General features: G+C 28.4%; 2 protein-coding genes across 2 annotated transcripts; one reads left to right on the top strand and one right to left on the bottom strand.

The window, feature by feature from the left end:
* The first annotated feature begins 6,884 nt into the window (after positions 1–6,884).
* Positions 6,885–7,651, top strand: LOC119612980. Its single transcript, XM_037968890.1, has 2 exons — positions 6,885–7,054; positions 7,110–7,651. The coding sequence occupies exons 1-2, from the start codon at positions 6,957–6,959 to the stop codon at positions 7,429–7,431; spliced, it is 420 nt and encodes a 139-aa protein (XP_037824818.1). The 5' UTR covers positions 6,885–6,956; the 3' UTR covers positions 7,432–7,651.
* Positions 7,652–9,041: 1,390 nt separating this feature from the next.
* LOC119612802 (male accessory gland serine protease inhibitor-like) lies at positions 9,042–9,534 on the bottom strand (the record flags this gene model as incomplete). The annotated part of the gene is made up of 2 exons (XM_037968671.1): positions 9,042–9,349; positions 9,417–9,534. Coding segments are annotated over 2 exons (303 nt in total), but the record flags the coding sequence as incomplete, so codon positions are not given.
* Positions 9,535–13,735: the final 4,201 nt, after the last annotated feature.

Genomic DNA, 13,735 nt, shown 5'->3' with positions numbered 1-13,735 from the left:
TGAAAACATGAAAGGAACCACACAAGAGGGGATAGAGAACTGAATTTTTTCTTAAATTGAGCAATACGGGCCCACGATTTCAGCCAGTCCAATACAAGTGGACTCTGGAATACAGTTTAAGTGTTATAAATTAGTTAACTGAGTACATAACAGTCGTGAAAAAATTTTGTTAGTTTATTAATCAAAAATGTTATTGTAGGCTATTGTGGACACTAACCCATAATACAAAAAGAACAAAAACCTCTCTAACTAATTTTATGAGCATCGGTCTATAATTGACCCAATCCCCCAAGTTTTATAATAGTTTTATAATATCCATATAGTCACGAAATTAGGTAAAAAGTAATGTTATAGGAACTAAAATCTGTTTACCAAACATTATGAAGATCGGTCAAGAATTGTCCACAATCCTTTATAATACCAGTAGTCATGACAAAAACATTAGACTTTTAAGACTTTTAGGTAGTTAATTAGATATTTAGTTAGTTAGTTAGTTAGTTAGTTAGTTAGTTCGTTAGTTCGTTAGTTAGTTAGGTAGTTAGTTAGTAGTTAGTTAGTTAGTTAGTTAGTTAGTTAGTTAGTTAGTTAGTTAGTTAGTTAGTTAGTAGTTAGTTAGTTAGTTAGTTAGTTAGTTAGTTAGTTAGTTAGTTAGTTAGTTAGTTAGTTAGTTAGTTAGTTAGTTAGTTAGTTAGTTAGTTAGTTAGTTAGTTAGTTAGTTAGTTAGTTAGTTAGTTAGTTAGTTAGTTAGTTAGTTAGTTAGTTAGTTAGTAGTTAGTTAGTTAGTTAGTTAGTTAGTTAGTTAGTTAGTTAGTTAGTTAGTTAGTTAGTTAGTTAGTTAGTTAGTTAGTTAGTTAGTTAGTTAGTTAGTTAGTTAGTTAGTTAGTTAGTTAGTTAGTAGTTAGTTAGTTAGTTAGTTAGTTAGTTAGTTAGTTAGTTAGTTAGTTAGTTAGTTAGTTAGTTAGTTAGTTAGTTAGTTAGTTAGTTAGTTAGTTAGTTAGTTAGTTAGTTAGTTAGTTAGTTAGTTAGTTAGTTAGTTAGTTAGTTAGTTAGTTAGTTAGTTAGTTAGTTAGTTAGTTAGTTAGTTAGTTAGTTAGTTAGTTAGTAGTTAGTTAGTTAGTTAGTTAGTTAGTTAGTAGTTAGTTAGTTAGTTAGTTAGTTAGTTAGTTAGTTAGTTAGTTAGTTAGTTAGTTAGTTAGTTAGTTAGTTAGTTAGTTAGTAGTTAGTTAGTTAGTTAGTTAGTTAGTTAGTTAGTTAGTAGTTAGTTAGTAGTTAGTTAGTTAGTTAGTTAGTTAGTTAGTTAGTTAGTTAGTTAGTTAGTTAGTTAGTTAGTTAGTTAGTTAGTTAGTTAGTTAGTTAGTTAGTTAGTTAGTTAGTTAGTTAGTTAGTTAGTTAGTTAGTTAGTTAGTTAGTTAGTTAGTTAGTAGTTAGTTAGTTAGTTAGTTAGTTAGTTAGTTAGTTAGTTAGTTAGTTAGTTAGTTAGTTAGTTAGTTAGTTAGTTAGTAGTTAGTTAGTTAGTTAGTTAGTTAGTTAGTTAGTTAGTTAGTTAGTTAGTTAGTTAGTTAGTTAGTTAGTTAGTTAGTTAGTTAGTTAGTTAGTTAGTTAGTTAGTTAGTTAGTTAGTTAGTTAGTTAGTAGTTAGTTAGTTAGTTAGTTAGTTAGTTAGTTAGTTAGTTAGTTAGTTAGTTAGTTAGTTAGTTAGTTAGTTAGTTAGTTAGTTAGTTAGTTAGTTAGTTAGTTAGTTAGTTAGTTAGTTAGTTAGTTAGTTAGTTAGTTAGTTAGTTAGTTAGTTAGTTAGTTAGTTAGTTAGTTAGTTAGTTAGTTAGTTAGTTAGTTAGTTAGTTAGTTAGTTAGTTAGTTAGTTAGTTAGTTAGTTAGTTAGTTAGTTAGTTAGTTAGTTAGTTAGTAGTTAGTTAGTTAGTTAGTTAGTTAGTTAGTTAGTTAGTTAGTTAGTTAGTTAGACATACTCGTCCTTCCGCCTAATTTCAAAATTTTCTTAAGTTGAAGTTGTCAACACAACATTTTGTTTTTTTAAGCCCTTTCTATTACTTCATTTAATTTTTTGAATATTACAGAACCATTTTTTTTATATATAAGTTATATATCGTAATTAATTTTTTAATTAATAAAATGAGTTTCCACATTCCTTTCAAAATCTCGCATCAACCTTCATTCTCTACATTTTATTTCTTTTACGAAATATTATTTATTTATTTACCCGTTCAAGAACGAACTTTCACAAAACCTTATTTAAACAATCAGAAAAACACACATGACTTTTTTAAGTGTCGATAGCTTTTCAATATAAATAAAACCCAAACAGAGAATCATACATTTGCAAGTGCTTTTCACATTTTGTTTGATTTGTGTGCATATAAAAGTACATACAAAACAATACAGAAACTTTAAATGAAAATTTTAAATAAATAAAAGCTAAGAGCACAAAAAAAAATTTTATGATATATAAATTCATTTGCAACAGCAGCAACATGACTCAATAACGCACGAAATATTTTCAAATATTTTCACTGTCACATCCATAAAGGTTGTCAGAAATGTAAATTTACGTAAATTCTCTGGAACATGGATGGCAATAAAATTGTGGGTAGAGTGTAACCTAGTAAACTATGTAGTGGATGGATTGGGTAAACATGCCCTATTTATTATGACATTGATCAAGTTGATCAGGGTTATATATTTACATTAATTCATATTTTATACAGTCAACACTCCTATATAATCCTGCTAACACAACTGCATTTTTTATATTTTATTTTAAACTTCGATCTAAGGGATAAATTACTCCATCTACGCTTTTGTCAGTTTAATTATTAATTTTTAAAATTTTTCTTTAGTTTTAATATTAAAGATTATAGAATTGCCTATTGGGTAAAGTTTTCTGTGTCTGTTGCATAAACAAGTATAGCAATGAAATTATTGCAAATATTTGCATAATAATATGAATATATTTATGAAAGTGTGAGGAGTGCAATTTGCATATGAAACATTTTACAGTTATTTAAGTTAACGCAAGGTGGAAACATAATGTCTGCAACAATAGCAAATAATGTAGGTAAAATATACACATGCAATAGACAGGTACATGTTTTTCAAATTGGAAATTTTTGAAATAATATGAATTGTAAGAACATGCAAAGTTATGTATTTATTTACTCGAATGTATAGTTTTGATTTACTGGGATAATCTTTGGACCTCATATTGTTTTCTATTTATAGGTTATTAAAACGCATTGAGAAAATTTTGATTGAATTTTACAAATTTGCAGATTTAGTTACACTAAATTGTGTGCTTTTATGGAAATCGGATTTCAAGCCCTGTTAAAGGCCAAATTCGAGTGTATAACATTTTCTAAAACGCACATTTTTATACAAAGGAATAGTACTTTTCACTAAAGTAGAATTTACGAGAATTTTAACATACTTGTTCCATATTGATTTAGGATATACATACATATGTATATGAGGGAACCTTTTGATACTTTAAATATCGTCACCTGAAAAGCAAAAAGGCGTAACAACACTTTTAAAAATTTTACAGGAGAGACAAAAAACACAATAAAATTAATGATATTTTTGTTATAAAAACGAAATTTTCTTACAAGTTTTGAATCCCAAGATCGATAAACACGTTTGAATATAACTGTACCGTCAGACATGTCTATTATGTTGCTTTTTAGGACTTTGTTACTTGTGGAAATGACTAATTTGTTGTTACGCCCTTTTGAATTTCACTTCAATAAAGTCGGCATTTTCGACAATAGGATTCTAAAAATATGCAACAACATGTATTTAGATGCAGTGGACCATTTTCTATCAAAAAGTCGATTTTAAATTTTTTGGTTGTTACGCCTTTTTGCATTTCAAGTGACGATATACTTTATTGAACTAAAACCAAAATTATATATAAAAATTCCAAAAAATCTGTACTGTTATGTTCTTTTTTACATTACATTGCTTATATTATTGACACCTGTACGTATACGTGATAATGATCTATTGATATTACAAATATTATGTATACGCCTAATATATAAAAACTATTGAAAGTAAAAAAATCGAATTTTGTTTTTTACGATTTTGATCTTGAAGATAATGTTTTTTCCGGACGGTTTACAAGATATGAGCTTGAGAAAATTATCACTTCTTTGCAAAAATGACACCGAGGCCCAAAATGCTTTGGTCCCATAAAAAAGTGAGCATCAGTTTCAAAAAAAACTCAGAGATATTGACAATCTATAAGAGACAACTTTTTGGTAATTTTTCTTTCACATATATATGAAATCTAAAAAAAGAAACTTTTTCGCTTTTCATTGGTACAGAAAATCAAAAGGTTTTTTATAGTGACGAAAATGTACTTTATTAAGAAAAAATTTTATAAGATATCTTTTTATAAATTTGTATGTACTAGCCTAATGAGTAACAATAGCTGGCATGTGTTAAATAGTATTCGCACTTAAATTACTATAATGTATGCGTAAATTAACCCATTGAAAACATGTCAAACAAAATAAGTAAAAATTAAAACCTAAATATTTACTACCTTGTGCAAAAACGATTATTAAGTTAACAATGATTGTTAAAACCTGTTTTTATATGGATAAAGTGTGTAGAAAACTATTGTTAACTTTAATAATCGTTTTTGCATAAGGCAGTTAGAAAATAATGAGTAAACACTGTATTTTGTGTTAATTTAGTTTAATAAGTATGTAATGCATTCCCCTTAAAAGATTTTAAAATTAGAGGAAAATTAATGTTTTTTTCACAATATTTTAATTATTTATCTTAACAGAAATTGTAAAGGGTTAAAAATAAATTACATGTTATAGTAGTATGTTTCAAAAGTATTTATATGTAGTAAAATAATTAAAAAGGTGAAACAATTTCAGTTGCAAGTATGGTATGTTAGCATGTATGAGGTATGAAATAGTGTCCATATAATAATTACAATTTTATAGTATCAAAAGTTGCAACATTTTAATGTTAATAGTCATAATGGGAAAGTATGAATGTATGTACGCATTTGTATACACAAATGTCATTCTTCGATCTCATACCCAGGCAAAAAATACGTTACTAGTACATGAATAAACAAAAAATTAAATATAATATTAAATTCAGATATGGGATTTTGGAAATATAAACAAGTAACGGTGTTAAATTCATTCCTTTTATCATAGTGTATTTAAATATTTTTTAAATTTAAAAAATTTTAAAATTTTTTTTAGTTAAAAAAAATTATTTTAGTTCTTACTTTTTTCTAAATTAAAACCTTTTTTTACAAAAAGTGATACTGAATGATATATTTTTAAGGTGGGTGTAGGAACCAATAGTTTAGTGCGTTACAAACATCAACACAAACGTATAAAATACGCTCCCCACTATGGTGATGTAGAGTATACAAATAAATGGATATAGAATAAGTCAACTTTTCAAAAATTGCAAACAGTTGAAAAATCGACTTTTTGTTTCAACTATAAATTCTTAATTCTTCTTAATTTCTATATTCTAAAATTATAAAAATTTTAATTATAACATTTTATTTTAGTATTTACATCCCATACCTGAATAACATACATATATTTAAAACCCATCTATATAATAGGGGAAACAATTCTCTATACAATTACGAAACATGTGACTGATTTTAAAATGATACATGCATTCTACTACAATGTTATCTTGTTTAAATGTGTAAAACCATTTAAATTTGTACATTTCAGTTATTTTCAGTTTCTGTTCAATACTTCACACAATATCCTTTATCCTTGTTTGCCATGTAGAGTCATGGACACTGTTCATATACACCAATGATAAATAATAAATTGACAAGTGCTCATATAGCAAAATCAGCTAACTATAAAATTTGTAAAATTTACTATATGAAATATTGATAATATCCTGCTAATTAGCGACTCCTCCTCCGCCTTACATTGTGTTATTTAGAAAGTTGTTTGTGTGAACGAGGTAATGAGAGTTGGGTAATATGTTTATTCTTTAAGACGATTTAACATGTTATGCATGTTTTACACAGATTGGTTTAAATGTTTTATTGTATGTCTTTTTTGTTGCCTTTATTGGTTTCTTTTGTTTTTCTGTGACTCAATAAATGAGTACTTTGGGAAATTCTCTACTATCAAATTCAACTATTAAATTTACAAATACACAAGTTACATGTATTTGTATGTGTGTAAATATTCATGGTATACTCCTTTATAAATTTGATAAATATGCAAATGTTATGGAAACAATACAAAAATATAACATTTTTAAATTGTATTCTGGAATACAACATTTTTTACGTAAGACAAACCAATTTAAAGGAGATATATGTACATATATTCTGAAAGTTTTGCTTAATTTAATGAATGAAAATTCAGGCTAAAGCTTAAAAAACTTGCATATACAAACATAGCTTGTGTAATACATATATATGTATGTACCTATAGGTAATAGATTTTTCATACTTAACCGATTCATACTTGAATCAAAAATTGTGTCTTTGTTATAAGGAAAAACGTACCTTGTGTTCTTTTGAAACCGCTCTTGATTGATTAAAGTACGGATTACTCAATTTTTTCAGCTATGTATAGATCCATTTTATGTGATGGTATGCGTGATCGATAAAACCAAACTTTGTCTCATTGAGATATCTAAAGGCTTTGAGATAATTGACTTCATTTGACTTCTAATATCATATTAAGTATTTCAGCATTCTTTAATACAAAAAATTTAAAATTGAATCGATTCTATATCCTCAAAGTGGAAAATCATATGAAAACTTGTTCGATATATATATATTTAAAGGACCCTTAAAAGGCCAACATTTCCTTCCCTTTCTTGTCATAATTTATTTCAAAACAATTTCATTTTAAAGAAAACTATTGTCAAAAAAATTAAAAAAAGAATTTGTAAACAAAATTTTAGTAGATATTAATAAAAATGGGAGCAAAATTATTCAAACAATCTTTTGAAACCGCAAATCACAATAAAGAAGCTAAATCCCCCATACCCATGGATCAAGAAGAAATAGAATTTTTGTAAGTAATTTAAAATATATGTTCCATCCTATAAACCCACTTCCTCCCTTTCAAGATCTCGCGCCAATTTCGAAACAGAATTTAATAAACTCTATTTGAATTCTCGCGAAAAGTTACATGCTATAACGGAAAATGCTAGCGAAGAAATGTTGCGAAATATCAATCAGTATTTTAAGCAAAATTCAAAATTCTTGGAAAATTGTTTCAATGAAATGGACACTAAACAATATGAAATAGTCGATTTGGTAACAGAACGTTTAACATATGATGAGGGTGATTATAAAGTACCCAGCACAGACGCCAAAGATATTGACAGTTATTTAAGAGGCAATACTGTTTATGAAAAACAGCAAACACAACAAAGACAAAAGCAGTGAAAGCCTAAATGGCCAAGAGCATTTTCAAGTGAGACAATAATATTTAATGATGCCTTATAACTGATAAAAACAGCTTGGAAAAATTATGCTTTGTTAAATAAATGCGAGAAAAATAACACAATTCAAAAGTCATTTTATCTTACCATTGTTAGTTTGTATGCACATATATATTATATTCTCTTAATAAAGTCCTGATAAAATATTATATTTATACAACTCTCCCCCATAATCATTACAATTGTAAGTGTCCTTTATTTGTTTTATATGCTAATAAATATCACATCTTGTTGTGTCGTTCCAATGAAGAGGGTGTGTATGTGTGGGTAAAGGCGACCGTAACAAAATGACCACATAAATTGGTAATATATGTACAAACAAAATTTGCAATTCAAATCTGTAACAATAATGAGAAACACTTAACAACCAGAGACCAACTACAAGTATAAACAGAACATAAAGCGCCAACAAAGTCTAAATAAACAGGATACAACCACAAAATCAACTAACTGCCAACTAAATAACCCAACTAAACAACAAAACTCAAACTAAAACAAAAGTTAAAAAAGCCCTCAACATTATTATTAATAAAGTTGTTTTGTTAGAGGGTTTGTATAAACTTAAATTTACTTATGTGTGAATGCAAACATTAGGAGGGAGCAATTAAAAAACGATTTCAGTTCCGCTGCGTTTATTAACGACACCTATACGTATACGTGATTATGATTTATTGATATCAAAAATATTAAGTATACGCCTTATTCAGAAAAATTTTTGAAAATAAAAAATCTATTTTTTTGCGATTTTGATCTTGAAAATGAATTGTTGTTCTTTATTACTAGAGCCGCAGTTCAGTTCTAGTTCAGTTCTAGTTCAGTTCTAGTTCAGTTCTAGTTCAGTTCTAGTTCAGTTCTAGTTCAGTTCTAGTTCAGTTCTAGTTCAGTTCTAGTTCAGTTCTAGTTCAGTTCTAGTTCAGTTCTAGTTCAGTTCTAGTTCAGTTCTAGTTCAGTTCTAGTTCAGTTCTAGTTCAGTTCTAGTTCAGTTCTAGTTCAGTTCTAGTTCAGTTCTAGTTCAGTTCTAGTTCAGTTCTAGTTCAGTTCTAGTTCAGTTCTAGTTCAGTTCTAGTTCAGTTCTAGTTCAGTTCTAGTTCAGTTCTAGTTCAGTTCTAGTTCAGTTCTAGTTCAGTTCTAGTTCAGTTCTAGTTCAGTTCTAGTTCAGTTCTAGTTCAGTTCTATTCTAGTTCAGTTCTAGTTCAGTTCTAGTTCAGTTCTAGTTCAGTTCTAGTTCAGTTCTAGTTCAGTTCTAGTTCAGTTCTAGTTCAGTTCTAGTTCAGTTCTAGTTCAGTTCTAGTTCAGTTCTAGTTCAGTTCTAGTTCAGTTCTAGTTCAGTTCTAGTTCAGTTCTAGTTCAGTTCTAGTTCTAGTTCTAGTTCAGTTCTAGTTCAGTTCTAGTTCAGTTCTAGTTCAGTTTTAGTTCAGTTCTAGTTCAGTTCTAGTTCAGTTCTAGTTCAGTTCTAGTTCAGTTCTTGTTCAGTTCTAGTTCAGTTCTAGTTCAGTTCTTTGTAGTTCAACCTAAGTCTAAGTATCCAATTAAAAAAATATTCCCAGTTTTACGACTGTAGTTTTAATAGCTACATACATGCTTCATGGCTTCAGATATTGCAAAAAGTCTTTTGCGAAAGTTTGTAAAGTTTTAGATACACATTTCCAAACAAAACATTTTATTTTAATAAAATCGTTAACGACGACGGCATCTACGTTCACAAGTTGCTCGCTGGCACCAACGATTGTCATTGCCACCACAACCCAAATAACGCATTTGTCGACATTGTCTAGCACGACCATCGTAATACCACATGCGGCGAGAGATACAACCGCGGCCACCACGACCCACATTACGTGGACCGATACAGGAAGGAGGTCCTAGGAAAGTAGATATATACAAAAATAAAGTTAATGAGTTAAATTATTATTAAAAGATAAAACTTACGTAGAGTGGCGATACATCTTTGGGCCGTTGTATAAGACACTAAAGCCGCTAATAATAATGTTAAAATGTGCAGCAATTTCATTTTGTTGATCAGTGAATGTTTAAGGTGTTTATCGATTTAAGAGCAGTATTTATGTAAAATTAAAAATGTGTAATTTAAATTAATTCAATGTAATTGCCAAAAAACACCTGAATCTAAAATAAGGTCAATTTTTTTTATTTAAGTCGAATTAATGTCAACATCTGAACAAGTGTGTTTTGAATTTTAAATTCAGTTCTATTTTCGCACTTTTTAATATTTTCTTTATATGATGATCTCAGACAGACTAGGCAATGTTTAATAGTAGTTGTATAAATATATTTTACGATAAATATAGATCCTACAGAAGAAAGGCTGGGACTTGTACTTCTGTAACGTTACATATGAAGCTTGTTGATCTTTTTGAAATCGATTTAAATATCGATATAAATAAGTTGCTAAAATGTATGATGATATCGTACATATTGAAAATCTCTCAGTTATGCGGACAGTTGTGACCAAATTTACTTTATTACTTATTTTTCATTCGAGGATATGTCTAATAAATATACACAAGTTTGTATGTCTATTATGAATCATATCATATTGTTAAAGATTCTTTCTTGTCGTCCTGATTATTCCTTCAAGTTAAGGGAGTTTTTGTTTATATTTTTTTTTTTTTTTTTTGTCATCCTGCGTCTACAGACGTCGATTATAATCACATAACGAGATGACAAAAATGACAACAAGAGGAACCTTTTGCGCCGCACATCATTATGATTATACTTTTTTTTTTTTTGTTTTTTCATTCGACAAACAAACATTTACTAAACTACAAAAACTCGACTTTTGCTAGATTTGAACCTCAAAAATAAAATGTGTAAATGAATGAATGAATTTGGAACAAAATGGAGAAAACTAAAACAAACTTAATGAAGCTAAATATTCGATAATAAGAATGAATGTTCTAGCTGTCATTGTCACTGATGATTTAGTGAGTTTAGATAACGCCCCTTCATTAAGTGCCAACATCGAAAAGTTCTTAAACCCCAGAAAAGTGACAAAATAAAACAAAGACTTGTGGGCAAATGATAAAACTTTTGTATGATGTGTGATTTAAAAATTCTGGAGGCGAGAGAAAAAACGCACTAAAAATAAACAATCAGTGCGACAAAATGGAAAAGTGTTAATAATATACAGTTTTTTAAGGAGTGTGTGTTAACCTCCTTTCTTTTAAATTTACAACTTTTCTAATCAGTTTTCTGAAACCCTTTTCTAGTTCATTATTTTCTGGGAAAATGAACTAAGAGGAGTTGCTTTAAATTTAAGTAAATTTTTAGTAGGAGTTGACTACTATTGTTTAAAAAAGGTTGTAGATTTTCTGAAACTAATTGATGGAATTTATTTTTATCTTTATCACAGCTGTATCGTTCATGAGGTTTCAGTCTGTGTTTAATAAATTCTTTATGTTTTTCTTCTTTTGCGAAGTCAATGATGTGAGAAGTGATTAGCTTGGGAAGTTGGAAAACCATTTTAAATCTATTTCCGTTAAGAATTTGTATAAATAGTAAGTTGCATTTTAATATCTAATAATTTGTTAATCTATTATTTACACATCATTTGTGGAAAAGTTATTATTCATTCCATTTGTTTGTTTTTAAAATATAAATAAAATATTCATTAATAAATATCTAACAAATGCCAAAGATGTCAGTGGAAGTTTCCAGCAAAAACATGGTAATGTCTTGTATTTACTCAACAACTTACTTTTCAATGACTACTACATACCATACTTAGAAGGTGTCTAGTAATGACTTACAAATAATATATTATGTGAGTACTTACTTTTTAGCCTTCACAACGCAAAAAGAATTGTGAAAACTAATAACAGACACAGTGCACGTATCCTCGTAGGAATTTTTTTTTTTTTTTTTGTCTGAGAAACAAAACTACTTACTTTACTCTTTATTTTCTGGCGCTCGTAGTAAGTACTTACCTAACTCCCTACTTATAAGCGAGCGTGGTAAGTATTTGCCTCCAATGTCACCCACCTTACTTTTCAATGTATCAATTCAATTATATTGTGATAAATATCACATCCCGACATAATTTGAAAAATATCGAAACCCTGAGACTAAACTATACTAAAGTTAATCCGAAACTAACCAAAGAGCTCTCACTCACATCAGGGATTTATCGTATCCTGAATATAAGAAAAGCCATTTTTGACCCTTTTTGATACGTTATAACGGCGCGAAATCAACTTTATGTAGAAAATGTGGTTTTCCATCTGAAATTCCATTCTCTTAACTTAAAAATATAGAGTCTTAATATCTTCTTCGAGATATCTTTGGCAAAAGCTTGAAGACTCATGATAATCACAGTATTTATTCCCTACACTACTATAGAGCGAAGGGTATTATGCTTTGTATATATTGTTTATAACGAGCAAAAATACTGGATCCATACCTACCCGAGGATGCTCCAATCGACTCAAAATAGCTTTCTGATTCGAGTTAACGATGTCTGTCCGTCCGTCAACTTCAACGACGTCTATTTATTGTCAGGCTTGGGGGGTAATGACTACATTTTAAATTACAATTACATTTGAAGTAATTGTAATTGAAGCTTTACTAATTACAATTACTTTTAATTGTAATTGAAGTTTTGCCAATTACAATTACTTGTAATGGTAATTGAAGTTTTGCAAATTACAATTACTTGTAATTGTAATTGAAGAATTTCCAATAACAATTACTTGTAATTGTGGATTTTGTTCCTTATAATTACATGTAATTTGTAATTAGTAATGCCTTAATTACAATTAAATGTAATTTTAATTGGAAAATTTCAATTACAATTACAAGTAATTGTAATTGGTTATCGGTCAATTACACATTACAAGCAGTGATGCCAAGTGTAGGGATTTTTCCCTTTTTGTAGGGATTTTTTTCAAAAATTTCACGTGTAGGGAAAAAGGGAAAGATTTCTTACTATTGTCAAATTGTAGGGATTTTTCAATTTCATAGTTTTTAACAACTAAAAATATACCCTTTCATGTATTAAACTTTAAAATTAAAAATGAAATCAGGTTTAAGTGTATCGTTAGTAAAAATTCCGCTTGTAATTTCTACAATATATGTACCTACATATCGCTACAAGACTGGGATAATCCAAAATTCGGGTTTCTTGAACTGAGGTCTACAAAACATGCGACATACTAAAATCTTTCATTTAGATTTAATGTTCTGAAAATTTATAAAAGTAAACCGCAAAAAGTAAACGCAAAAGTAAACGCGAAAGTAAACCTTAAAAAACATAAAATAAATTTTTAATATCGAATCGTGATACTGCCATAAATCTTTCAATTGTGTTGTTTTTTTTAATCTTAACTGAAGAGTCAGGCTTGAAAGATTTGTATTATGTAAAATTAAAAGAAAAAAAATTTAAATTCTAGAAATTTCATTCCTAAAAATTAAAAAAAAAAAATACATATATATGTATATATGTATATTATAAAACGGAGCTAATATTTTAGTTTTTTATGTTATTTTTGTATTTTTTTAAGATAAACTTGGAAAATAGTATTGTAGGGAAAAATGTAGGGAAAATAAAAAGTGGGTGTAGGGAAAAAAGGGATTTTTTCTCATAAGCGTAGGGATTTCTGAAAAAAATCTCCTGGCATCACTGATTACAAGTAATTGTAATTGAAAAAATTTCCATTACAAGTAATTGTAATTGACCATGTAATGAATTACTTTGTGTAATCATTACCCCCCATACCTGTTTATTGTCGTATCAAGCTTTAGGTGGAGATACCTCGAAGAGAAAGAAGATATGTCAGATGTTAAGCCTTTATATTAAATCTAATAGAAGTAATGGAGAAATTCTAAGGCCATACAGCTTAATCCTTTAGAAAAGTATACGAAGGAGTTCGAATCCAAAGTTTTGCATTTCTAGGGAAATGTATGGTAAGTCACGTTCATTTGAAGTTCCCTGTTCTAAAGAATCAGCAAAAGAACGACTTAAATTCTCCCTTTCTTTAGGGTAGTTCAAAATATAATGGTCCCCTTGTAAACCAAGACAATAGCCATTACATCAAACAACCTCAAAGTTCTTCAAAACAACTTTTTACATAAAACTTAAAAGTCTGTCTAAAATAACCAATATTTATTTTATTGGCCAATTTAACTTTCTTAAAGCACAAATACTTTAATGATTGACTGACAAGATGAAAATAAACAATTTTACCCACATCATTATTATAATTTTTCAATCAAAAGACATACACTACAGATTT

The sequence above is a fragment of the Lucilia sericata genome, unplaced genomic scaffold, assembly GCF_015586225.1.
Source record: "Lucilia sericata isolate MDLA Ls3-8-SP2 unplaced genomic scaffold, ASM1558622v1 Contig000036F_arrow, whole genome shotgun sequence".
Taxonomy (NCBI): Eukaryota; Metazoa; Arthropoda; class Insecta; order Diptera; family Calliphoridae; genus Lucilia; species Lucilia sericata.
This window is presented reverse-complemented; position numbering and strand designations above follow the sequence as displayed.